Here is a 24,752-nt window from a genome sequence, read left to right on the forward strand (position 1 = left end):
CTTTTTTTTTCATGTTTTTATATATATATATATATATATATATATATATATATATATATATACACACTACCGTTCAAAAATTTGGGGTCACCCAGACAATTTTGTGTTTTCCATGAAAACTCACACTTATATTTATCAAATGAGTTGCAAAATTACTAGAAAATATAGTCAAGACATTGACAAGGTTAGAAATAATGATTTTTATTTGAAATAATAATTTTCTCCTTCAAACTTTGCTTTTGTCAAAGAATGCTCCATTTGCAGCAATTACAGCATTGCAGACCTTTGGCATTCTAGCTGTTAATTTGCTGAGGTAATCGGGAGAAATTTCACCCCATGCTTCCAGAAGCACTTCCCATTGGCTTGATGGGCACTTCTTGCGTACCATACGGTCAAGCTGCTCCCACAACAGCTCTATGGGGTTGAGATCTGGTGACTGCGCTGGCCACTCCATTACAGATAGAATACCAGCTGCCTGCTTCTTCCCTAAATAGTTCTTGCATAATTTGGAGGTGTGCTTTGGGTCATTGTCCTGTTGTAGGATGAAATTGGCTCCAATCAAGCGCTGTCCACAGGGTATGACATGGCGTTGCAAAATGGAGTGATAGCCTTCCTTATTCAAAATCCCTTTTACCTTGTACAAATTTCCCACTTTACCAGCACCAAAGCAACCCCAGACCACCACATTACCTCCACCATGCTTGACAGATGGCGTCAGGCACTCTTCCAGCATCTTTTCAGTTGTTCTGCGTCTCACAAATGTTCTTCTGTGTGATCCAAACACCTCAAACTTCCATTTGTCTGTCCATAACACTTCTTTCCAATCTTCCTCTGTCCAATGTCTGTGTGCTTTTGCCCATATTAATCTTTTCCTTTTATTAGCCAGTCTCAGATATGGCTTTTTCTTTGCCACTCTGCCCTGAAGGCCAGCATCCCGGAGTCGCCTCTTCACTGTAGACGTTGACACTGGCGTTTTGCGGTGTACTATTTAATGAAGCTGCCAGTTGAGGACCTGTGAGTCGTCTATTTCTCAAACTAGAGACTCTAATGTACTTGTCTTATTGCTCAGTTGTGCAGCGGGGCCTCCCACTTCTCTTTCTACTCTGGTTAGAGCCTGTTTGTGCTGTCCTCTGAAGGGAGTAGTACACACCGTTGTAGGAAATCTTCAGTTTCTTGGCAATTTCTCGCATGGAATAGCCTTAATTTCTAAGAACAAGAATAAACTGTCGAGTTTCACATGAAAGCTCTCTTTTTCTAGCCATTTTGAAAGTTTAATTTAACCCACAAATGTAATGCTCCAGATTCTCAACTAGCTCAAAGGAAGGTCAGTTTTATAGTTCCTCTAAACAGCAAAACTGTTTACAGCGGTGCTAACATAATTGCACAAGGGTTTTCAAGTGTTTTCTAATCATCCATTAGCCTTCTAACACAGTTAGCAAACACAATGTACCATTAGAACACTGGAGTGATGGTTGCTGGAAATGGGCCTTTATACACCTATGTAGATATTGCATTAAAAACCAGACATTTGCAGCTAGAATAGTCATTTAGCATATTAACAATGTATAGAGTGTGTTTCTGATAAATTTAATGTTATCTTCATTGATAAAAACTGTGCTTTTCTTGCAAAAATAAGGACATTTCTAAGTGACCCTAAACTTTTGAACGGTAGTATATATATATATATATATATATATATATATATATATATATATATATATACATATATATATGTCAATACCCCCTGCCCCTCCAACCCTAATCTGGGAATCTAGTGTCAGATTTAATGTATCTAATAAAAATTTTAGTTATCACAGGTTCAGAACATGTTGTGGTGTTTACCTTTGCTCTACGGAAATGGTAGACCACAAGCATGCTTATGAAGTTTAGCAGCATGCAGAAAGCCTGGAACGAGATGACAGCAATCCGTAAATATTTGTCCTCCTGCGCATAGCAGGGTGCATCAGCCGTACAGTATGAACAATCTTCCCTGCAGGGTAGACACTTATATTCCTCTTCAGATATTTCTCCTCTCGAAAACTGGATCTCTTCACTCTGCCCTATAGGGATGCAAATAATGATGGTAAATAATATGCATAGAACATATACTTAGTTAATAATTCCGATCATCTACAACATTTGGTCCTTTAGTGTGGTCCATAGCAACCAATTCCTTGCTTACAAAATGTTGCAACTACCTGATTGGTTGCTATGGGTAACACATTAAGTTTTTACTCGTTTTTAAAAATATTTTCTGTGTTTAACCCCTTAAAGCGGCTCTTTTACTATACTATGCTGCATTTAAACAGTTACAGCATGGAGACAGGTCCACTCTACTACTTGCCCAAACTATACAAAAAAATAATGTGCCATTTGGCTATCAAAGAATACACTAGTAGTTATGCGTTCACTGTATTCCAGATTGGAAGGCCTATCCCCGCCCGCCTCTCCCTGCCCCTTTTACCAGGGATTAGTGCAAACACCCGTCTACCCTTGCCCCTTACAGGGAAAGGGAGGGAATGCTCATAACTATGAGTCCCACTGTATTTTTTTGTTCAATTTTGTTAAATTTTGGCCAATAGTTTATTTTAGGTGATCTCCCTATAAGCTGGGTCCCCAATAATGATTTAATCAGTTCCATGATCCCAGGAGATGAGACAAGATATTTTCTGTTATTTCTGCAGAGTAGTCGTGGAGGCCGAATTAGCAAAAAAAAAAAAACTTCTGGTTCTCAATGACATCTGGTCCCCCTGACATTGTGAGGTATCGTAAAGACTGTAGCCATAAAAACAACATAAAATCTGGGCTGAAAATGTCTTCCTTCTTCTCACTGAGATATCGATTGGTGAGAGAAAGAGGAACAACTTGAAGTTTCCGGGCCCCAATGCAAAATCCCTAATGGAGCCCCTCATCAACGATGCGCCACTTATAATACTAGTGGCAGAGGGGCTTTAGAGCTCCCTCAGGCACCAGGACCCATTTACAACTGCTGCCGCTATGCCCCCTATAGCCCCGATGAGAGTACGGAGATAAGAATAAAATAATTCCTGTCACTGCATAATTTACTCCAACTCCTTTGTAAATAAGAGGGAGAATCATGCCATCTCCTAAACCAGTGTCTGACTGGGCTGCCTTATATCCACCACAGGAAATTACATGGGGAAGCCCACCCACCAATCATATAGAACAAATGCAATGGTGAACTCTTTTGTTATAAATTAATAAACATGGCATATCATCAAGAAGAGCTGATTGTGGTTATTTGTGATAAAGGAATAAAACTTATATCAAAGTCAAAACCCAATAAAATGATGGTCGGCAGCAGCTGAGATCTTTATTACTATACCAGCTATAGTTGTCCCATACAGCCAGCTGTAGTGTGCTTCACCATACAATGCCAACCACAGTGTGCCTACAGTGCCAGCCACAATGTCCCCAAACTGCAGTCACAATGTGCCCCTGTGCCAACTACCACCCCCTGAATGACCGCTACTAATCCTCTCCTCTTCTGCCAGAATTCCCCTTAGTGCCACATCTCTGACTCATAAAGGGCGTTAGACCCCAAACTATGATTTCCATATGCAACCCCTTTAACTTTCTTTACTTACAGAAGAGAGATGAGCAGTGTCTATGTAGCACCACTTATCCCTGTATAATTAGTGCTTTTTGATTTGTTTCCTTTGACGTGTATTATTAAACTATAATCTCTGATTCTTCTGCACATGATACTCTATAATCTCCATAATCTGTATTCTTTAACTAAATTACTAGCTATCAGTTTTTTTAATACCTATTTTGGATCTGCTTTAGCAAATAATTTAATTATATGGAAATAGCGATAAGTATGGGCTGCCATTATTAGAATTAACATTTACAAGACTTCACATAATAATGTAAAGAACAAGCACCAATCCTTTGAGCAATTGTGTTATTTAGGAGTTAAGCAATATTACTGTACTCATTTAATGGAATTATTTGTTTTATGGGTGCACCTGATTTACTACGGACTGTGACTTCTTTGGTGATTCCAATTATTACTTAATTTGCCCTGCAATAAATTTCCAAATGTCTCCAATGTAAACAGTCATTTTATTATTAGTACCAAGTCATGAGACAGCCCCACATGTGCATGGCAGGAAAATTCTATGATCGATGTTGTCCATCATGGCCCACTCGCTAACACCAGGAGCGTAGTTGAGGGAAGGGGGGTTGGGGGAACCTCTGCGCTGGGTGCCATGGGGGGGGGGTGCCATATTCTGCTTTGGCAGGGTGTTGAGATACAGGGAGAGTGCTGAGCTTTAAGTCACAGATGTAAGAAAATCTAGCCATATGACTGAGCTATACACACATTATGGTACATCTAAATCTTGCATTTCATAGTCTACAGACTAAAAAGTACAAAAATCATTACATTGTAACATGGAAGGACAGGGTAGGGCCATGGCAATGCAGTTACCTTTTTTTTTCCTGATATCAAGCTCCAAAAGACATGGAGTTAAAAGATAACATGGTGTATGCCTGCACCAACCACTAGAGGGAGCTTGCAAGCTTTATACATTGAACTCAATAATAACTCAGTATGCAGTAAGCTCACACGCTCCCTCTAGTGGCAAATGCAGCATGTCATCATTTAAATCAATGTCCATACAGGGGATACTGAGCTTTGCATTAGCACAGTGGTCTATTAATTCAGCTAATCAGTGGGATCAGGGGGTCTAACTCCCCCAGCAAACTTAAACAGCCTATTCAGAGGGGTAGGTTATCAATATTTATGTCACGAAAAAACCCTTTAAAGAGCTCTACCAGTCACGATATGGAGTACTGTTTTAGGATATGACAATATGCAATGTGCCATCCATTTTTCTGGTGGAAAAATCCCTTGAAGATCCATTCTTAAATCAGCCTAAAATGTATTATGAATCATTTGACCGGTAGAGCTTTCTAAAACAATATGACTACATGGCAACTCTTAATGTGTCTTTTCTAGGAAAGTCCCTTTGTGGGATCACCACAATACATCATGCAGCTCTGTGTAGCTGCAAAGTCCTGACCACATGGCAGAGTCATCTGCGTTCCCGGTTATAGTTTTTTTTTTTTACAGGAGGAAAATTTTTATTTTCCACCTAAATGTAATATTATTTTACTAATTCCTGTAATTTAATTGCAAACTACATATGCCAAATTAGGTATATTCAGGATCCCAGGGAGAACAGTAGAAGACGACAAAACAAAGGACTAAACCTACTTAAGTGATTATATAATTATAAAGTTGCAGACCACTGGGGATTTACTGTATAACCCTGACAAGGATAAAAAGGAGTCCTGCATTATTAATGACACTATTTATTTTTTTCTTGCTCAACCAAAAGGCACTTACTTTGAAAGCCATTTTCTGAAAAGAAGTCAGGAGGATGATAAAATCCAGGCTTGCAAATGCATTTGTAGGCTCCGAGAACAAATCCAAGGCCCCTAATTGGTATACACTGAAATAAAGAAAACAAGCAATGCAATGTATGTAGACTTGGAACTGAAACAGAGAACATCAGGTCAGCATATTTTTACATGTATAACTCGACTACTTGAATTTACAGTATAATTCTGATAAGACTGATATGATGCTCATTCAATTGAGTACTGTAAGTCATTTTATTAATACAGACAATGAATGAAGATATTTAACTGTACGGTTTCCCCATGTGCTTGTTGGTATATAATTATTTGATATGAGCGGTCTAAATATTTTTTAAATCCTATACACAAAACAGTATAAGCAGCCCAGTTCCTTGAAATCACACATTTCACTTGTAGGACACCCTTTTCCCCTGACTGCGGTTTGGATCTTGACCTCTAGACGTGAGGGTGATCCAGTCATTGATTCTCTGGGTAACATTGCTGGAGACTGAGACTAAATCGTCTAGCTGGTGAGAAACAAAGGATACAGCAAAAACGCAGTTAAAAACGGAACGAAGAAGTACGGTAGCCAAAAACGCAGTACAAGGGGGCACAAACTTATAAATGAACTCAAACTAGCTGATGTCATAAAACAGAAGAGAAGTCTGCAATCCAGATGGGGTAAAGGTGGTGACAAACAATTCGGGTCAATCACAAAATGAAGAATGAGCAGGATAGTTGCAGGGTAAAGGGTACAAACCACTATAACTGGCAACAGTAAAAGGCCAGATTACATTTTAAATAGGGCGCCCTCTTCTTTGATCAGTCGGATTGCAGAGTGCACTACAGAACACAGACATCACAGGAACATAGACGAGTCAGTTCTTCACAGTTCTAACACTGTTGTGTTGGCTCCCTCTATGCTGTAATTAGCCAATGGGGTGGAGCTAGTTTCCCTGCCTCTAATGCTGACCAATCAGCGTGAGGCCGCTTGAGGGTAATTTACACCCTGTTGGCTAACTACAGCATAGAGGGAGCCAACACAAGAGTGGGCCATATCTCTGGAACAGGGGGGTCTAGGAGAAAAAAATCAGCACTTGAATTAGGTAAACAGCACTATTCATGTAAACCAGTGCAACTTATATGACCAACTGACACATACTCTTTAAATAATCATTATTTCATCGTATAGGAGTTGTCTCAAGACAACAACCCCCTTCCATATGCCCAATTAGTGCATATGGATGTCATAGAGTGTGTTCCCCACTCAGTAGCCCTTCTAAGAGCCAGATTGGAGAGCCATTCACAAAGAGCAGCTCTCGCTTTGGTAGACCCATCCGTATTTTGTACATGCCGGCCATTCATTTGAAGGACAAATGTATGTCCAGATGTGGCCTTCCCCGGTGATAGCAGCTGACCACTGGGGGGGAGGGGTTAGAGAAGCTGGACCCTGGCAATCAGCTCATCGACAGGCCGAGTTTTATTTAATCTCTACAATAGCTCTATAGAAACTAATAATTCAGCAGAAACGTGATGTTGTAGCATAAACACAAGCAAAATGCAGAATAAAAACTAGTATGCAGGTGTTCCCATGTAATTCATTTCCATCAGCCACAGAAGTGGCTTAAAATGTGAGCACCAACTACTGTATATAACGAATTGAAGCTAAATGTAAATGAAGATGATCTACTTATTGACCATCATGATGGGAACATCGATCACTAGGGAGGAAACACTGATGTATCCCAACTGCTAGACTTTATATCCATCATAGTAAGTTAAGTAATGATCACCAAGGGTAAAACTTATTTTTTTTTCTGAACAGTATCATCAATATTTGTTGCAATTTTTTTATAAAATAATGAATACACTAATTAATTGCAAAAATCAAAATAGCTGGCCAGGATTTGCCTGCCACTGTTCCCATGGATATACTAATTATTTGGCGAACCAGCCAGGAATCATTACATATCATTAGGAGTAAGGCTGATAATTAGAGGTCTATTAACAATATACAGAAAGCTGGTAATACAGACTGCATACAAGATAATTGGCAGAATGTAAAATGAAGGCATCAGCAGTAAAGACTTTATATCTATTATGTAGCCATGCAGTCATATCATTAGCCTTAGAAGGCGGGGGAATGCTCTAATATACTGCTGGAGGCCAAGAAAATAGTAACACTACACACATAGATCAAATGAAATGCCAGAAAATTGGAGAACTTGATATAGTTAAGAACATAGTTGAACTATACGTCAATTATATTCATCACAATCTTGTATATTGGATGCTGATACAGAATGCGATTGGCACATGAGTATATTAACTGCAAGTATCGGCTCAAAACTTGGTACAAATTTGCCCTATATCTGTATATCTCTATACGCTGTTGAAAATTCCCCACTAAATGTCGTTGCATATTAATGTCTCTCAAAGCTTTAATGTATTTCACAGTTTCCCATATATAATGTATTATTCTCCCTGTAGTAATATGGAGGTATAATGTCCATTTCACATACATAAATTCACCTGCCTCATATTGTCTATAGAAATTCTGTTTATAGAAATTCGATTTGGCAAGTTATGAACAGGAATTATTATGTTTTATTTCCTGAATTATTTTGCTTGTTTCTTCTACATGTTTTGACACTGAACACAGTGCAATGAGGTAATACTTATCTCCACAACCCCACCAGTTCAGCCAACTGGCTGCTCAGTGGAAAGTAGAGCGGGTGTAGATAACAAGGCAGGGAGAGCAGAGAAAAATTCGCACTGTCGCTATATTTAGCTTTGCTGACGTTAGTGCTCCTGGGCCCTGTGGACTTAAGCAGCCTGGTTAATACATGTTGGAGAAATTAGATTTAGTAACAGAGGATAGACTTTCCCAGGCTCCCTAGGTCTTGGTTATCAGTTATGCTCTAAAATTTCTGCGGCTTACTGAGCATTAAGCAACTTATATCTAAAAGTCTTATTATTATAACAATTTTCAACGGTAGATACCCTAAACTTAAATTAGTTGTTGAGTTTTAGTTTCTGTTAATGGTAAAAGATCTTCATTCTACAATTTAAGGTTGGAACCCAAAATTCACAAAATAAATAGTGTAGGATAAAATTAGAAAATTTGAACCTGACAAATAATTAAAAAATTCTGTGCTGATTATTTTTTTCATAAACTTTTATAAAGCAGTCAGAGCTCAATTTTTCTGAATCAAAGCTCAAAATCCCATGCACAGACATAGCATTAAAGCACCAAAATCTAGCTGCATAAATCAGCCACTATGCAGAGCTTGGGAGCGTTCTGCATACTATTTTATTATAGAGTTCAATGTATAAACAGTATGCAGTGAGTTCTTAAGCTCCCCCTAGTGGTGGCCGCAGGTAGTCAGAATTTTTTTATTTAACGCTATGACTTTGAAGTAGATTTGGGAGCTCTGTATAAGAAAAAAAACACACTATAAAGATATATTAAGAGATAAGAAATGAATCAAAACAGAATGATGGACCTAAAAATGACATAATGTTAAAAGATGGACATTCTCTTAAAAGTCTAACTTCAGTGACAAAACAACACGTGCCTTATTTAACAGAGAAAACATGCCATGTAACATGATTGTAGTCACTTTTCTGTATGATGATCCCTTCTACTCCACTTGCATCTGTCAATCAAATTTCATCACTCTCTGTCTTAATGACAAGAGAATAAGGTTTCCTAACTAATTGTCATGGTCAGAGACCATAATTCAAATTGGGGCCTGCAAGAGAACAGGGCAGGGTGTCTTCCCCCATGAAGTCAGAAGCAGTTATGGAAGATAGCTCTCAGTCCTGGCAGGACACAGGGTTGGACTGGCCCACCAAAGTAACCGAGGATCTTTATGTGGGCTCAGATTTTAACATAGTAATGGGCCCCAAATTCTACTAAAAGACAACCCAATTTGAAGTTGTTTTGGAGCCAGTCAATGGCTTCTAGATATAATTCCTGTGGGGTTGATTCACAAATTTTATAGACTAATAACAGCAAAGTATAGGTGGCAGTTAGAAGTGGACATACACATATTAAGTACCGTTTGATTGTGGGCCATCATACTAATTTCCTTTGTGGGTTCCAAGGTGCCCCAGTGTCACAAAGGGTCTGTGGACCCACTGGGCCGTACCGCCTTGGCGGTAAGACAGCTGGCCAACAGGGCGCAGGTCTATAGTTCGTATAGGTACCTGTGGCAGCTCGGACAGCAGTAGGGCAGGCTCGGCTGGGACTAGGCAGCAGGTAGACATCAGGCGAGGTGAAGCAGGTCAGACGTGGGATACAGCACGACATGACTTTGGCACAGCACAGTGCTCGACCAGGATAGTATGGAATACAGGGAACAGGAACAGGAAAACACTAGGAGGCCATCACATAGACAAACTTAGGAAACATCAACAACGCTCAGGGCATTACTAGATACTCATAGTGTCCATCACGGGTGTTAAATGCAGTCTTCCATTCATCACCCTGCCGAATCCGGACTAGGTTGTAAGCCCCACGCAGGTCTAGTTTAGAAAAAATCTTGCCACCACGTATAAGATCAAACAGTTCAGAGATCAGTGGCAACGGATATTTATTCTTCACCGTGATCTGGTTGAGACCTCGGTAGTTGATACAAGGACGAAAAGAGCCATCCTTCTTTTTGACAAAGAAGAACCTGGCTCCTGCCGGGGAGGAAGACCTTCGTATGAAGCCCCTCTCCAAGTTCTCTTTCACATAGGCAGACATGGACAGAGTCTCTGGCAAGGAGAGGGGATATACCCTACCACGGGGAAGGGATGCACCAGGAATCAGTTCAATAAGTCAGTCATATGCCCGTTGTGGATGCGATGTCTCCGCCTCCCTTTTGCTGAAGACGTCCGAAAATGCAGTATAATGACTCGGCAATCCTGCCAATGACCGAGGCAGAGAAGGCTGAACCGAAAGAATCTGCACCAGGCAACGGCTTTGACACTCAGGGTCCCACTGGAGAACCTCTCCTGAATTCCAGTCCAGGACTGGGGCAAGCAGTTGGAGCAAAGGCAGGCCCAGCAACACAGGGTTAACAGCTTTGAATAGGACATAGTTCGGAGTGAAGAGCCCCTACTTGGAGCCTCAGAGGCTTGGTCACAGCAATAACTGGGTCTGGCAGAGGTAGTCCATTTACTGAAGCAACTGTCAATGGGCTCTCCAGAGGGGTGGTGGGTAATTGCAGAAGGTCCACCAGGTCTCTATGGATGAAATTAGTAGCGGATCCAGAGTCCAGATACGCAGAGACCTGATGCGTTCTCTCACCAGACACTATGGTCACAGGTATGGACAATTTAGATGGAAGTCCATTCTTACCCAAGGTTGTCACTCCTAGCAACCCTAGGCTTTTGGATCTTTGGGGATACAGGCGCACAAGATGGCCACAAGGCCGCAATAAAGACAGAGTCCAGAAGTGCGTCTGCGTTGTCTCTCCTGGATGGATAACTTACACTGGTCCATTATCACAGACTCCTTAGGAGGATCGACATCTGAGGACAGCAGGGGTTGCTGCAAAGTAGGAGCCAGACTGGGAAGTACTCCTTCCCATCGAACCTCTTGGAGGCATTTTCGGATCCGTATATCAATCCGGGCGGACAGAAGGATGAGGTCATCCAGGGCAGACGGCAGATCTAGAGCGGCAAGTTCGTCCTTAATTTTAGGAGCCAGTCCATGCCAGAATGTAGCCACCAGGGCCTCATTGTTCCATAACAGCTCTCCTGCCAGGGTGCAGAAGTGGATGGCGTACTCAGTCACGGAGGTGTATCCTTGGCGTAGGTTAATCAAAGAAGACGCTGGAGATCACACCCGACCAGGCTCCTCAAACACCATACGAAAAGTCCGGAGGAAGCCTTGGAAGTTACGGGTCTCTGGTCCCTGTCTCTCCCAGATAGGGTTCGCCCATGCAAGAGCCTTGCCAGTCTGGAGAGAGATGATGAAAGCGACCCTTGCGCCATCAGACGAAAATGTCCTATTATACAGGCTAAAGTGGATCTGGCACTGATTCAGAAATCCACGACAGGTACTTGCTTCTCCATCATAGCGGTCAGGAAGTGGCAAAGAAACACGCGGGTCAACACTGCCAAGAGGTGTAGTCTGAGGATCAACACTGCCAGGAGGTGTAGTAGGAGGAACGGCAGCTTGTGCCTCCTGTCGATGTGCAAGAATGTTCAACGCCTGGAGGAGTTGGTCCTGTCGAGATCGGAGGTCTAGCATATTCGCCCGCATTTCTTGAGACGTCGTCATAGTCTTGAATCGACCAGCGGGTCCATGGCCTGAGCATACTGTCGCGAAGGGTCTATAGTTCGTATAGGTACCTGTGGCAGCTCAGACAGCAGCAGGGCAGGCTCGGCTGGGACTAGGCAACAGGTAGACGTCAGGCGAGGTGAAGCAGGTCAGACGTGGGATACGACACGACTTTGGCACAGCACAGTGCTCGACCAGAATAGTATGGAATGCAGGGAACAGGAACAGGAAAACACTAGGAGGCTATCACATAGACAAACTTAGGAAACATCAACAACGCTCAGGCATAGAAGCAGGGGACTGGAGCCCTCTTATAGTCCAGGGTACTCACGGGTTCAAGTTCATCAGAAGTCTGTGCGCACGCTGCCCCTTTAAGAGCGGGCACGAACGTTCGCGCGCACCCTACGGGATCCGGCTGCGGTGAGTGGACGCGAGTGCTGGCGTCTCCTGAGGAGGAGGCAGGGGCCAGCGCTCGCCGACTCGTGGCTGCTGCTGTCAGGAGGAGATTGGAGCTGACGGCCCGCAGCCACGGATATTACACCCAGTCTGACACTGGGAGGACATGGGCTTAAAGCGGTTCTGTCAACAGACTATGTCGCCCTATGTAAGGACAGCATGTTACAGGGACAGGTCCACTCTCCTTTTAACCAAAACGGCACAGAAAAATAGTGTGCCTTTTGGCTGAAAGAAGCAATCAAAAAATACACCAGACATAGTTATGTCCGGTGTATTCATGAGGAGAGTGCTTCCATCCTCTCTTAGCAGTAATTGACAGGCTTGTGTGTATTTGCATACACTATAGCTAGCCAACAATCACTGTGAGGAGTGTATGGGGAGAGGTGGAGGGGGGGAGCACGCCTCTCATGAATACACCGGACTCATAACTATGAGTCCACTATATATTTTTATTGCAACTATTAGCCAAATAGCACAATATTTTCTTGTGCTCTTTGGGCGGATAACAGGGTGGACCTCCCTATGTAACATGCTGCCCTTACATACGCCAGCATATTCAGGTGACAGATCAGGGCATGGAATGCAGAAGAGTAGAAAGTTGGTAATTCACACAGAGTTTTGTTAGTTAGTAGCCGATAGATTTTGTGGTGTAAATCGGCTTTAAATGGCTTGTTATCTTCTGAAACAAAGTGAAAGGCAATATCTAAACATGGGTCATAATACTTGAATGTGCTGTATGTACTTCTAGCTTAAAATATGTATTACTTAAAGGAGGACTACCAGAAGTGCTATGCAAAAGCCATTGGTTCTACAAGATCATCTGCAAAAATATTTCATATGCACTAGAGGGCGTTTCGTGTAACACTTCTGGTGGTTCTACCTTAGTTTGCATTTTTATGTTGGTTTCCCATGAAATTTCTTCCAATAGCCCAGTCTATCTATAATTGTATATGTGTTTGGATCTTTAAAAAAGAATGACAACTATATAGAATTTAGGTTGCAAGCTCGGCTGCATTGTCTGCACTGCCACTGAGATGTTGAATATGTTAGCACCAGGGTAAATTAAACATGTTGGCATTCCTGCAGGGTTAGAGGGGGCCTACAATCCCTTTGTCTGTTACAAGACTTCTTAAAGTTTAACCGCAGGGCTTGCAAAAAGATGTAAGGGATAAGTGCTCCCCAAATAATATTTACTAACCAAAACCAAGTGTATCATAGCTGTAGTGGTTGGTAAGGGACCCATGAGCTTTCACACCTATGCCCAGATCACTATGTCCGACCATGGATAGTACTGCATACAGGCTCTGTCTGGTACCGTATGTAAAATTTCTCCCCTGGAAGCAATGTGCATGAGCTCTTGTCCATCAGGCCGTGTGCTTGAGCCCTTAAAGGAGCCTGTCACTTTTATGAATAAATTAACAACTGGGTGTTACCACTTGAGGGTGTGTCCCTTCACAGACTGACAATGTCCAATCAGTGCTGACAGAGTGAGACTGAGTAGGGACACGTCCCTTTGACAAGGGGAATGGTTACACCTATTTGTCAATTAATTTCTAGGAGCAATAACAGAGGAATGGCACAAGGTAGAGTTTTAAGAAAATATGTTCCAGAATTGTTATTCCATGTGGGAATACAAGTATTTACTAAAACAAATATTTTAGGAGAGGTAACAGATGCTCTTTAATGTACTATTTGTTTGTTTGACCGACATTTAATTGACAAAACTTAAATAGTTCTTGAGAATGTTCTTTCCTATATGGACTTGTGATAGAGTTGATATCTTTTTATTTAATGGTGTGTAACAAATTAGTAAAGGTTCTCAATATAGTAACAGAAGGTCTAACCAGCTACAAAAGAGTTCCTGCTGCATTTCATTTGGCTGGACATAATTACTAATGCACAAAGGCAGATGGTAAGTGTAACACCACAGAGACATGGCAAAGATGAAGATGCTTCTTTTATATAACAAGAGCGACCAGCTGTGTCGAATCAACAAATGCTTAAAGTCATGAAATACAAAATAATAACAATGACAACTTTATTAAGTGCAAATCATGTGTTACTGCTGAAAATGATGATACAGAAAGATATTTATACTGTCATATCAAATTATTAAGTTTAACCATAAAAAAGACATCTGCCTGGCTATGGGGTGTGCTTTGTATTTGCTACAGAAGGTATTCATATATTAGATAAAATATTTAATTACGCATTGAGGAATTTCTCGTGAATATGTAATTATTCCTTTGCAGAAATAATTCATATTGAGCCTCATGCGCATAGAAAAGAAATCCCTGGTGCACCTTTAAAGTGAACTTACAACCTTGAAAAACATTTTCTTTTTGTTTTTTAATACATATGGGTCCAACATGCTGTAACTCAATAATATATCTTTCTAGGGTTGAAGATCCAATTTTCCGAGACTGAGTTCCTCACATAGACTTAAGTGATAAAATTATGGCTGCCTATAGAAACCACTAGAGGGAGCTTATGAGCTCACTGCATACAATGCATACATTGAACCATACCATGGTCTAAAAAAACATTTCAATGTGGGCCATTGGGTGCACAGGACCTTCACATACTTTAGTAAGAATGTAAATATAGAACACAATATTACAGAAGGAGGAGAAGAAACTTTTACCCCTCCCCTCCTGGAACAATATTTATCCCTGGTACATTTATACAATAGTAGTAAGAATAGCGGAAGGTCCAATTTTGATTTAATTGACCATCATCACCCAGGTGATGACTGCCAGCTTGTTTATTCATCGTGAATCTCCTACATTTATTGCTAAGTGATTTCATGTCTTCAGAAGTTATGTTTATGTAGAAAAGCGGTTTAATTCTGCCTGTCATACATATCTATGTATATTTCTTTCAAATGTCAGCCTTAAAGTAAATGTCCACCCTTGAACACCATATTGTTTATTTTACCTAAATACATCCTAAATTCTTAGACAACTTATTTCTTAATATCTTTTTAATGGGGTTGGAGCTTCTAATCTAGAGCTTCAAATATCCTGCATAAGTTAATGAGTTAAATAATAAAATTCTGTCTGTGTGTGGACACCACTAGGGGGAGCTGAGGCGCTTACTGCAAACTGTTTTTTTTTTTTATTGAATTCAATGTATAAACTGTATGCAGTAAGCTCCCTCTAGTGGTGGATGCAGAACACCAGAATTTTATCATTTAACTATATCTATGCAGGGAATTTGAATAGAAAAACAGAGCTCCAACCACAATAAAGATATATTATGAAATTAACCAATGTTGGAGCTTATAATGACATGGGATAAAAGGTGGTGATTCAATTTAAAGCAATGAATTTCATATATATGCATTTTTCTTTGCTGCTAAATGCACTGATACTCTACATCTGCATTGTATGTTACATGGCAATGTATATGGCATAGGGTCTGTTATCGGCCAGCGCTGGTTTCTTTTATTTTACATTGAATATGATGTTACTGAGAATTTTCACGTCATATTGCTTTAGCATTCCACTAGGTTACAATCCATCACCATAGCAACTTGATGCAGGCGCTTCACACACTTTGGTTTTCTGACATATATTTCAGGCTTTGCTACACACTCTCCTTGCTTCCAAGTACCCTGGCAGAAATGCCTTCTTTGTTTCTACGTGCAGATATATATTTCTTTCATAAAAACTGAGTCAACCAGTAGGTCCATGTAGACTGCCCATTCTCTAGTATATATAGTTATAGTTGTATATAGTTATGTATATATCTATACTGTGCAAAAGCCAAAGGCCACCCTTCTGTTAAATTTCAATTAAAACGTCCATTATGTATTATTTATCCATGATCAGGGGACTGTAGAGTGCGTACACTCCTACCGGGGGGAAGTGGCTTCACCTACTCACCTTCCCCATTAATGGCCATATCTTTTCCAACCCCCCTGTCCCTCTAATAAGACTCAGACACTTGGGTTGGATAAATTTGGCCACAGCAGCCATTTTATTTACAAACAAACATCACGAACAACAATTTACAAATAATAATAACAATGGAAGGGTAGTCCTTGGAGCTACAAAAGTCTGTCACGAAACAGCCCACCTGCATAGTATTTTACTCCCAGCCGTCACCCTACTGGCTCAGGGGCACCGTTATACCTGCAGTTGGCTGACCTCAACCGCAACCACTCCCCGGGACACCACCCAGCGGGAGCCCAAATTGACCACTCCTCGGGACACCACCCAGCAGGAGCCCAAATTGACCAGACTACCAACCATAATAAATTGGGGAGGGACCATACCCCCTATGAATCCCCCCCCACAGTAATTTACCACCAACTCCAAGGACCACCAATCCGCCATACAACTGCTGCGACATTGCAAAAGTGTTCCACAGCATCCTCTGGTACCTGTGGAAAAACAAACAACGAGCAACAAAGCGAAATACCAAAATAACCAACACAGACGAACACAACATTTTGGGAGGGAGGGTGGGACAAGCTTCCCTGTGCTGTTAACTAAAGATGGCGGCGTCCTTCCTCTCTCCTACCCTTAAGTAACCTGACCTCGCCCCAATCACATACGCCCCCTCCTAACCACCCCCCCCCTAACTCCTTAACTCCTTCCCTTCCTACATCCCTGATCATGGTGGCCTCCCCCTATGGCATTCTGCCGGGTCCAACCTGTACTTGATCAGGGGACTGTAGAGTGCGTACACTCCTACCGGGGGGAAGTGGCTTCACCTACTCACCTTCCCCATTAATGGCCATATCTTTTCCAAACCCCCTGTCCCTCTAATAAGACTCAGACACTTGGGTTGGATAAATTTGGCCACAGCAGCCATTTTATTTACAAACAAACATCAATTTACAAATAATAATTACAATGGAAGGGGAGTCCTTGGAGCTACAAAAGTCTGTCACGAAACAGCCCACCTGCATAGTATTTTACTCCCAGCCGTCACCCTACTGGCTCAGGGGCACCGTTATACTTGCAGTTAGCTGACCTCAACCGCAACCACTCCCAGTGGGAGCCCAAATTGACCACTCCTCGGGACACCGCCCAGCAGGAGCCCAAATTGACCAGACTACCAACCATAATAAATTGGGGAGGGACCATACCCCCTATGAACCCCCCCCCACAGTAATTTACCACCAACTCCAAGGACCCCCAATCCGCCACACGAACATACTTAGACACCTTTAAGTATGCGAGCCCCCACCCAACAAGAGGGCCCTTTTGATACCTTCCTGCAGGCGCAGAGTCCACAGGTCAATCCCCACAGCCCTCAGGTGCACACCATCACCTAGCCAATAATTACCCTGGCCATCCTCGAAGTCATAATGACGCACGAAGACCCCCCCCCCCCCCCCGTTTCTCACCACGAAACCCGAAACTGCCCGATTAACCTTAACCCGGGCTTTATTTAACCGCGGCACCGATCTTGCATGCCGCCAAACCTTCCGCGGGACAATCTCCGACCACACCACCTTAACTCCCGGGAAAATCATTACCCCCGACGTGTAACACCAAGACATCCGGGGCCCTGTCCATCAACGCAAACTGATGCACGTCTGGCAACACCCGACTCCACAGCATCCCCCTACTCCCCAGCCACGCACGACTACCTCCTCCCGCCAAAAACCCAACTGCCGCCCGTCTGGACGAACATCCGCCCGCTCCGCCCCCCAATGAACGTAGGATTGCCCGACGATCCACACCAATTGGCCCGCGGGTCCTGAAAAATAAAACCAACTGATTAACAAAACTAGTAAGGATGCAAGCGAAACAGGGAGGAGGAGAGAAAAAATAAATAAATAAAAATAAATAAATAAAAAACCACGAGGGGGTAGGAGGGAGTGTAGAGAAGGAAGGATTATGACTTGACTATCATATAAACTGAGGGCGCACATACAGCTGGAAACGGCGGGAATCCCATCGAGCTATCCGCTTTTCCACCTCCTCCCCCAACCCCCATGCCTCCGCTTCCGTCGCTGCCCCAATCCGAAAAAAAATGGGGGGAAAACAAAGCCTCCTCCAATCCCAACTGCCGCAGACACCTACGAAAAACCCACGTAAACTGGTAATGGGGCATAAAGGACCCATCCTCATGACACAACAACTGTCCCCTCCGCACCGTCGAAACCTCTCTGAACCCTGCAAAGCAGGCGACCGGGCACATCCTCGCCCCCTTGGCCGCCCCTAACACCACTCTCTTACCCCGACCCCCCTGATCCATCTTAGACCGCCGGATCCAGAATTCCACACTCCGATCCGTTACCACCACATCCTCCATCCTCAACCCCCCAGGCCTCCTTGTGCTGGGCACCACCAGCTCCCCGACCCTCAGGGCCCCAAAAAATGCCCACGAGAACGCCAACCTATACAGGGTCATCTCGAAGCTAGAAAAACAAATGTCACACAACATCCCCCCACAACTGTTCCAACAACATAAAAGACACTGGGCGCCGCCGATCCGGTAACGTCCTCCCCCTCTTGTACCCCCTTAGGGCCTGGCCGACCAAAAAACTTTTTGTAACATCCCTGTACCCCTGGACATTAAAACCAAAAGCCAGGGCTACCACAAAACGATTCACCTTGGACACTGACCAGCCCGCGATAGAGACCTGCCCCAGAAAAACTAACAACGCCACCACCCGATCATCATCCGTCACTACCCCCTCCAGAACTGCCAACCAACTTTCCCACTCCCGCCACGCAGAATCATAAGCAGCCCAAGTACCCTGAGCAACCAAATCCGCCCTCAGAGCCTGTATCAGACGAATAAAATGATGAGGGGCTGTCACCCCAGCCGTTGCTCCCGACAGCCGCCTGCTGAAAATTCGGCCCATGGGCATAATCCTGCAAAGTTAAGCTTACGCAACAACGACTGTAATGCACGCAAAGGGATCTTACGCAAATGCCTAGCCCGGTCCACCTCCGCCCGCAAAGCTACCAATTTATCTTCTGGGAGCCGACACTCCATCCTCACAGAATCAATGGTGATTCCTAAAAAGACCAGACAGGAGCTAGGTCCCTCCGTTTTGTCCTGGGCCAAAGGCACACCGAACCTCTTTGCCACCCACTCCATCGTGCTCAACAATGTAGCACAAACCGAAAACCCACCCGGACCAACACCCAGGAAATCGTCCAAGTAATGCATGACCGACGAGACCCCCGCAACATCGCAAACCACCCACTCCAGGAAAGAACTAAAAGCCTCAAAATAGGCACAGGAAATAGAACACCCCATAGGGAGGCAGCGATCCACAAAATAAGCCCCGTCCCAATAACATCCTAACAGCCGTATGCTCTCAGGATGCACGGGGAGGAGGCGAAAGGCCGACTCAATATCCGTTTTTGCCATTAATGCACCCACACCAAAACGGCGCACCCAAACAACTGCCGCATCAAACGACGTGTAAGCCACCAAGCAAAGTTCCGGAGAAATCCCCTCATTAACCGATCGCCCCCGCGTGTAAGATAAATGATGTATGAGCCTAAACTTATTTGGCTCCTTCTTAGGCACCACCCCCAGCGGTGACACCACCAGATCCGGTAAAGGGCAACTCTCAAATGGACCTGCCATGCGCCCCAACTCCACCTCCTTCCGCAACTTATCCCCTACTACCCCTGGAAACTGCAACGCTGAACGCAAACTACGCAAGGTAAACGGCACCTTGTGGGCAGGGGCAGGGATACGGAAACCAACCCGAAAACCATCCAATAACAAACTTGCCCTGGACCTATCAGGGTACCTATTTAGAAAGGGCTCCATGTCTCCCGACCTCACCGGTGTCCGTCCCTTGACTAGCGCCCCCGGCCCCTCGTCCTTTGACCTTCCGAAAACTTTTCACCGCTCCGTGAGAGATCCCCCCGCAGGAGGAGCAGCTATGTTTGAACTTGCAACCCGGTCCGAACTTACACTGGCCCTCATTAAATTGCCAGCAGAACCCGGATTTTCCTCCTTCCACCCCTGCTCCCCCCCCCAGAAGGCAATGAGGGGCCGGCCGCCCCGGCCCCACCCCCTTGAAAGGACTGGCCAAAACGCACTGGAGCCATGACCCGCAACCATAACCCTATATCTTTGTTATCCCACCTAATGTCAGGCCTCACTGCCTTCCGCTGTCGGAACTGCTCATCATAGCGCAGCCACGTCTGCCCGCCGTAAACTCGATGAGCCTCCCCGATAGCATCCATGTAACAGAAAAGGCCAGAACAATGCTCCGGCGTCTTCTGTCCAATTACGCTTGCCAAAATCGCAAACGCATGCAACCAATTAACAAAAGTTTGAGGAATCAACCGATACCGAAGTTTTTCCTCCTTCTCCTCTTTGCATTCCAACCATTTCCCTTTATCTAAATTAAACTTCTCCAACGGCAACAATGAAAAAATTTCAACATATTCGTCCCTCCATATTTTTCCCTTCCGGCTTCAGATGCGCCCCCAATGGGCCCTCGAAACAAACATAGACCTCGCCCTTCGCCTTATCGTCCAACCGCACCTCATCCACCGCCCCATCCTTTTCTGTCTGCACAGACACCCGCCCAGGTCCACATGGTGCGCTATCCACCACTGCAAGCCGTCGACGGCCCCACCCAAGCTGAAACCGGGGAACCCACCGCCCCCCTCCGCATCGCGCCAAAAGGTCACGCACACAACACAACAATTCCTGAATCTTAAACCCTCCACCTGTACTTGCTGTAATCCCCCTGCTACAAACTGGCAACCCCATAGGCGAAAGTGAACCCCCACCCACTACCCCCGGGGACCTAAATACAGCAGGCAATGAAAAAGTAGGAGACAGCGACTCACCGGGCTGCGCAGGTGCTGTGTCCCCACCAGCCGGGGCGAAGGATCCATCCAGACGTCCCTCTTGGTCACCGAACTCCCAGTCGTCCACTTCATCCTGACCAGCCGGCCCAGGACAAGCGCCGCACGCCAGACATCCCCGACCTTCCGATGGAGTGCTCCAGACCGGCGCCGATGAACTGGGCCTCTCCGCCAGTCTGTTGGGGGCCTCATCCACCCAGCGGCCTGCAGGTAGCCGCCCTCCTGCCTGCTGTGTCACCACCGACCGTGGCACACGCCTGGAATCGGTAGCATCATCCTGGGTACAGGTGGGCCGACCGACTGGAGCATCGCCAGCATGGCCCACCGCAAGTCCTGGGTCCCGTCATCTGGAGACAGAGGGAGGTCCCAGCTGCACGGGCGCCTGCCCCCCCCACCTCCACTGAGCCAGGCCGGCTTCCAGGATTCCTCTCAGACCGGGCCGTCCTGCTCACGGCAGCCGAGCGAGGGGCCCTGCCTGGAGGTTCCCTCGTGGGGCTCCTTACCCTGCGCCTGGCTCACGGCATCACTTCCGGGCTCTACCTCTCCGGAGGCCTCGTGCGACGTGACCACCGCCGGGGAGGAGAGGACGGCACCGCCCGCACCCCGGATCCAAACAAAGCTGCGTCCTCCGTACTCGCCCCTGAACCAGAGGGCTCCACTTCATCCTCTCCTCGTCCGCTCACCGCCGAGCTCGGCGCACCTGACAGCGGGCCGGAAAGCCCCAGCCCCTCCGCTAGTCAGGCCATGCCTCTTTCTGCTACTGCCGCCCGGAGCTGGGTAAGTAGTGCATCCATTATAAAGTACTGGACAAACTTCCCTGTGCTGCTGCAAGCTTCCCTGTGCTGTTAACTAAAGATCACAAGCTTCCCTGTGCTGTTAACTAAAGATCACAAGCTTCCCTGTGCTGCTGCAAGCTTCCCTGTGCTGCTGCAAGCTTCCCTGTGCTGTTAACTAAAGATCACAAGCTTCCCTGTGCTGTTAACTAAAGATCACAAGCTTCCCTGTGCTGCTGCAAGCTTCCCTGTGCTGTTAACTAAAGATGGCGGTGTCCTTCCTCTCTCCTACCCTTAAAGGGAATGTGTTGCCAGAAAAACATGTTTTTTTAAAAAAAATTAAACATTTAGTGTGTGGGTGATTAAACATTGTTCAAATTTTTTTTATTTTTTTGCACGAGTCAGGAAATATTATAAATTATTTCTAATTTATAATACTACCCATTTTTGGTCACTAGATGGAGCTGTTCCCAAAATTGCAGCATTGCAACATTGGGTTAAAAGCCCTCGCTCTAGTGAGCTCTCAGCATCCCCCCCTCCTTTATCCTGGCTAGTGCCGGGATAAACGAGGGGTTTGAACGGTGTAACCTCCTACACTGTGTGTCGCAATTTTTTGAGCTAACCCACAGTGTAGTAGGTTTACATACAGTAGTAAACACACACAAACACGAACATACATTGAAATCTCTTACCTGCTCCTGCCGCCGCGGCTCCCTCCGGCCCGTCCGCTCCGTTTGCTGCCGCTGGTGCGCCAATTTCGAATAGGACTGTGTGGGAGCGGCGCATGCGCAGTTCCCACACAGACGCCGTACACTGCAGTCAATGGGACGGGAGCCGTTCGCAGTCCCTATGGGACTGTGGCTGCCGTATTCCATGTCTGTATGTGTCGTTAATCGACACACATAGAAATGGAACAAAAAATGGCAGCCCCCATAGGGAAGAAAAAGTGTAAAAATAAGAAAAAGTAAAACACAAACACACAAATGAATATAAACGTTTTTAATAAAGCACTAACATCTTTAACATATAAAAAAATAATTTGTGATGACACTGTTCCTTTAAGTAACCTGACCTCGCCCCACTCACATACGCCCCCTCCTAACCACCCCCCCCTAACTCCTTAACTCCTTCCCTTCCTACATCCCTGATCATGGTGGCCTCCCCCTATGGCATTCTGCCGGGTCCAGCCTGTACTTTCTGTAGCATTAGGACAAGAAGCAGGACTTTAAGACGAGTCAGAGGTGCCCATATGTATGACAGTAGGAATAGTGTCATCTACAGTGATAGTCTTGTCCTCAAATACTGAGACCGCGACAAAAACCTGATGAACCTCATTATAAACAAAAAGTGGGAATTTCAGATGCATTACAGCTGCCGCGGCCATGTAGGGCTGAGCCACGTCAAGATTATTGCTGGGCACTTGGGTAAAAAGGCTATATAAGAGCATGCCGAAAAAGAGATCACCGCCGTAGACGCTGTAGTGTGTATAAAAGACCCCTGAGGACGCCATTGTTATGGCAGAACCTGTCGGGTCACTGACCGTGTCTAAAATGTCTTAGTAATCGTGTGCATTAGTGCCCAAATGCAGCGGTCACACCCGTAGAGAGTGATCTTAGCTCTTCATGGCAGCAGCCACGGCAAAGGGAATTAGCACCTAGTGGCCTAACTACCGTGTAGTGAGATAAGCTATATGTATACCTAACTTAAGACGTTAAAGCAACCCTCCATTCCCCACAAAATAATAAACTAGCCATAGTTGAATGATTTTTAACTTACCTAATGTCCATTCCATTGGTTCTTCTCTCTCCGTTGCCTCTTTCTCGGTCCCCGTTGCCTTCCATCCAACATGGCCACCGCTGCCTCAGCTTTGCATCAGGGGGGCGTAGTCTTACACACGCCCCCTACTTCTCCTTCACTGCGCTCTGAAGCATCAGTCGTGATGGACCAGCATTGACATCATCAGTGCTGGTCCATTAGAGGGCAGTGTAGGAGGAGGAGGGGGCGTGACTCAGACTACGCTCCCTATGCAAGTCTGAGACAGCGGTGGCCATGATGGATCTAAGACAACAGGGACCGAGAACGAGGCAACGGAGAGAGAAGAACCAATGGAATGGACACTAGGTAAGTTAAAAATCATTCTACCATAGTTACTTAATATTTTTGTGGGGACTGGAGGATGCATTAAATATCCTGGCTAATTGTAAGATAGCAGAACAGACAGAGACGCACCTGGTCCTGGTGCTTTCAAAAGTTTTTCCCTCTTTATTTTGATTTCGAGTGTAGAGCCATGATATTAAAGGTTACCAGGTTTTAATTTCCTCTGTGTGGCTGCCGCCGCAAGGAGTTGAACCAACGCTTATACGGATGAGACCGTTGTATTTCAGGTTATTTTTCTAAAAGCTAATAAGTTATTAATAGTGTTTATTATTGCATGTAGTTAGGGGGAGAAAATGTATTGCATTACAGGATGTTGTCTATGAGTATTGAGAGCTTATTGTAAGTCAATGAGAACCATCTGGATTTGTTGGGATCCTTTCAAGGACTGGTCCATCATAGTTGCCATGGCTCCATTATGAACAACCATGATGTTAGTGTGAACATAGCCTAAATAGTGTATACATTTTACAGTACTTTACACATACACACATTGCCTTTATTACAGCTTTCATTCTTGCTTTATTGCTTGCTTGTTGCCTGAAGATAGTAGTCATTTTCCGTAGGACCTGTGCACTTATTGGATAGTTGAACAAATGTTACTTATTAAAATTGGTATTTCTTTAACAATGCTTTTGTCCTTACAATGTACATTACATTTATATAAAAACAAATATCTTGGTACTGTGCTGGTGTCCTGCCTTATTGATTTAGCATACCAAGTCCATAAATATCAAGTGAAAATTTAGACTGGCAGCACTATTTACAATGTCAATAAAAAGAGGGAACCTCACTGGATTTTTTTTAGATTTTCCGAAGATTTAATAAAAAGTTTTTGAAGGTTTATTTTTTCATGAAACCCTAAATATAAAGCCAATGCTACATGGGGAT

The 24,752-nt window shown here is 44.5% G+C and overlaps 1 protein-coding gene across 2 annotated transcripts in view; it reads right to left on the reverse strand.

Annotated features, from left to right (window-relative positions):
- The window catches only part of GPR158 (G protein-coupled receptor 158), a 195,534-nt gene that overhangs the window by 90,300 nt on the left and 80,482 nt on the right, over nucleotides 1-24,752 (reverse strand). For both annotated transcript variants that reach the window (XM_075827531.1, XM_075827530.1), the window contains 2 exons: nucleotides 5,378-5,483; nucleotides 1,843-2,060 (listed from right to left, as the gene is read on the reverse strand). In XM_075827531.1, coding sequence (XP_075683646.1) covers nucleotides 1,843-2,060; nucleotides 5,378-5,483 — 324 coding nt within the window. The remainder of the gene's footprint in view (nucleotides 1-1,842; nucleotides 2,061-5,377; nucleotides 5,484-24,752) is intronic.

This window comes from Rhinoderma darwinii, chromosome 5, assembly GCF_050947455.1.
Source record: "Rhinoderma darwinii isolate aRhiDar2 chromosome 5, aRhiDar2.hap1, whole genome shotgun sequence".
NCBI lineage: Eukaryota > Metazoa > Chordata > Amphibia > Anura > Rhinodermatidae > Rhinoderma > Rhinoderma darwinii.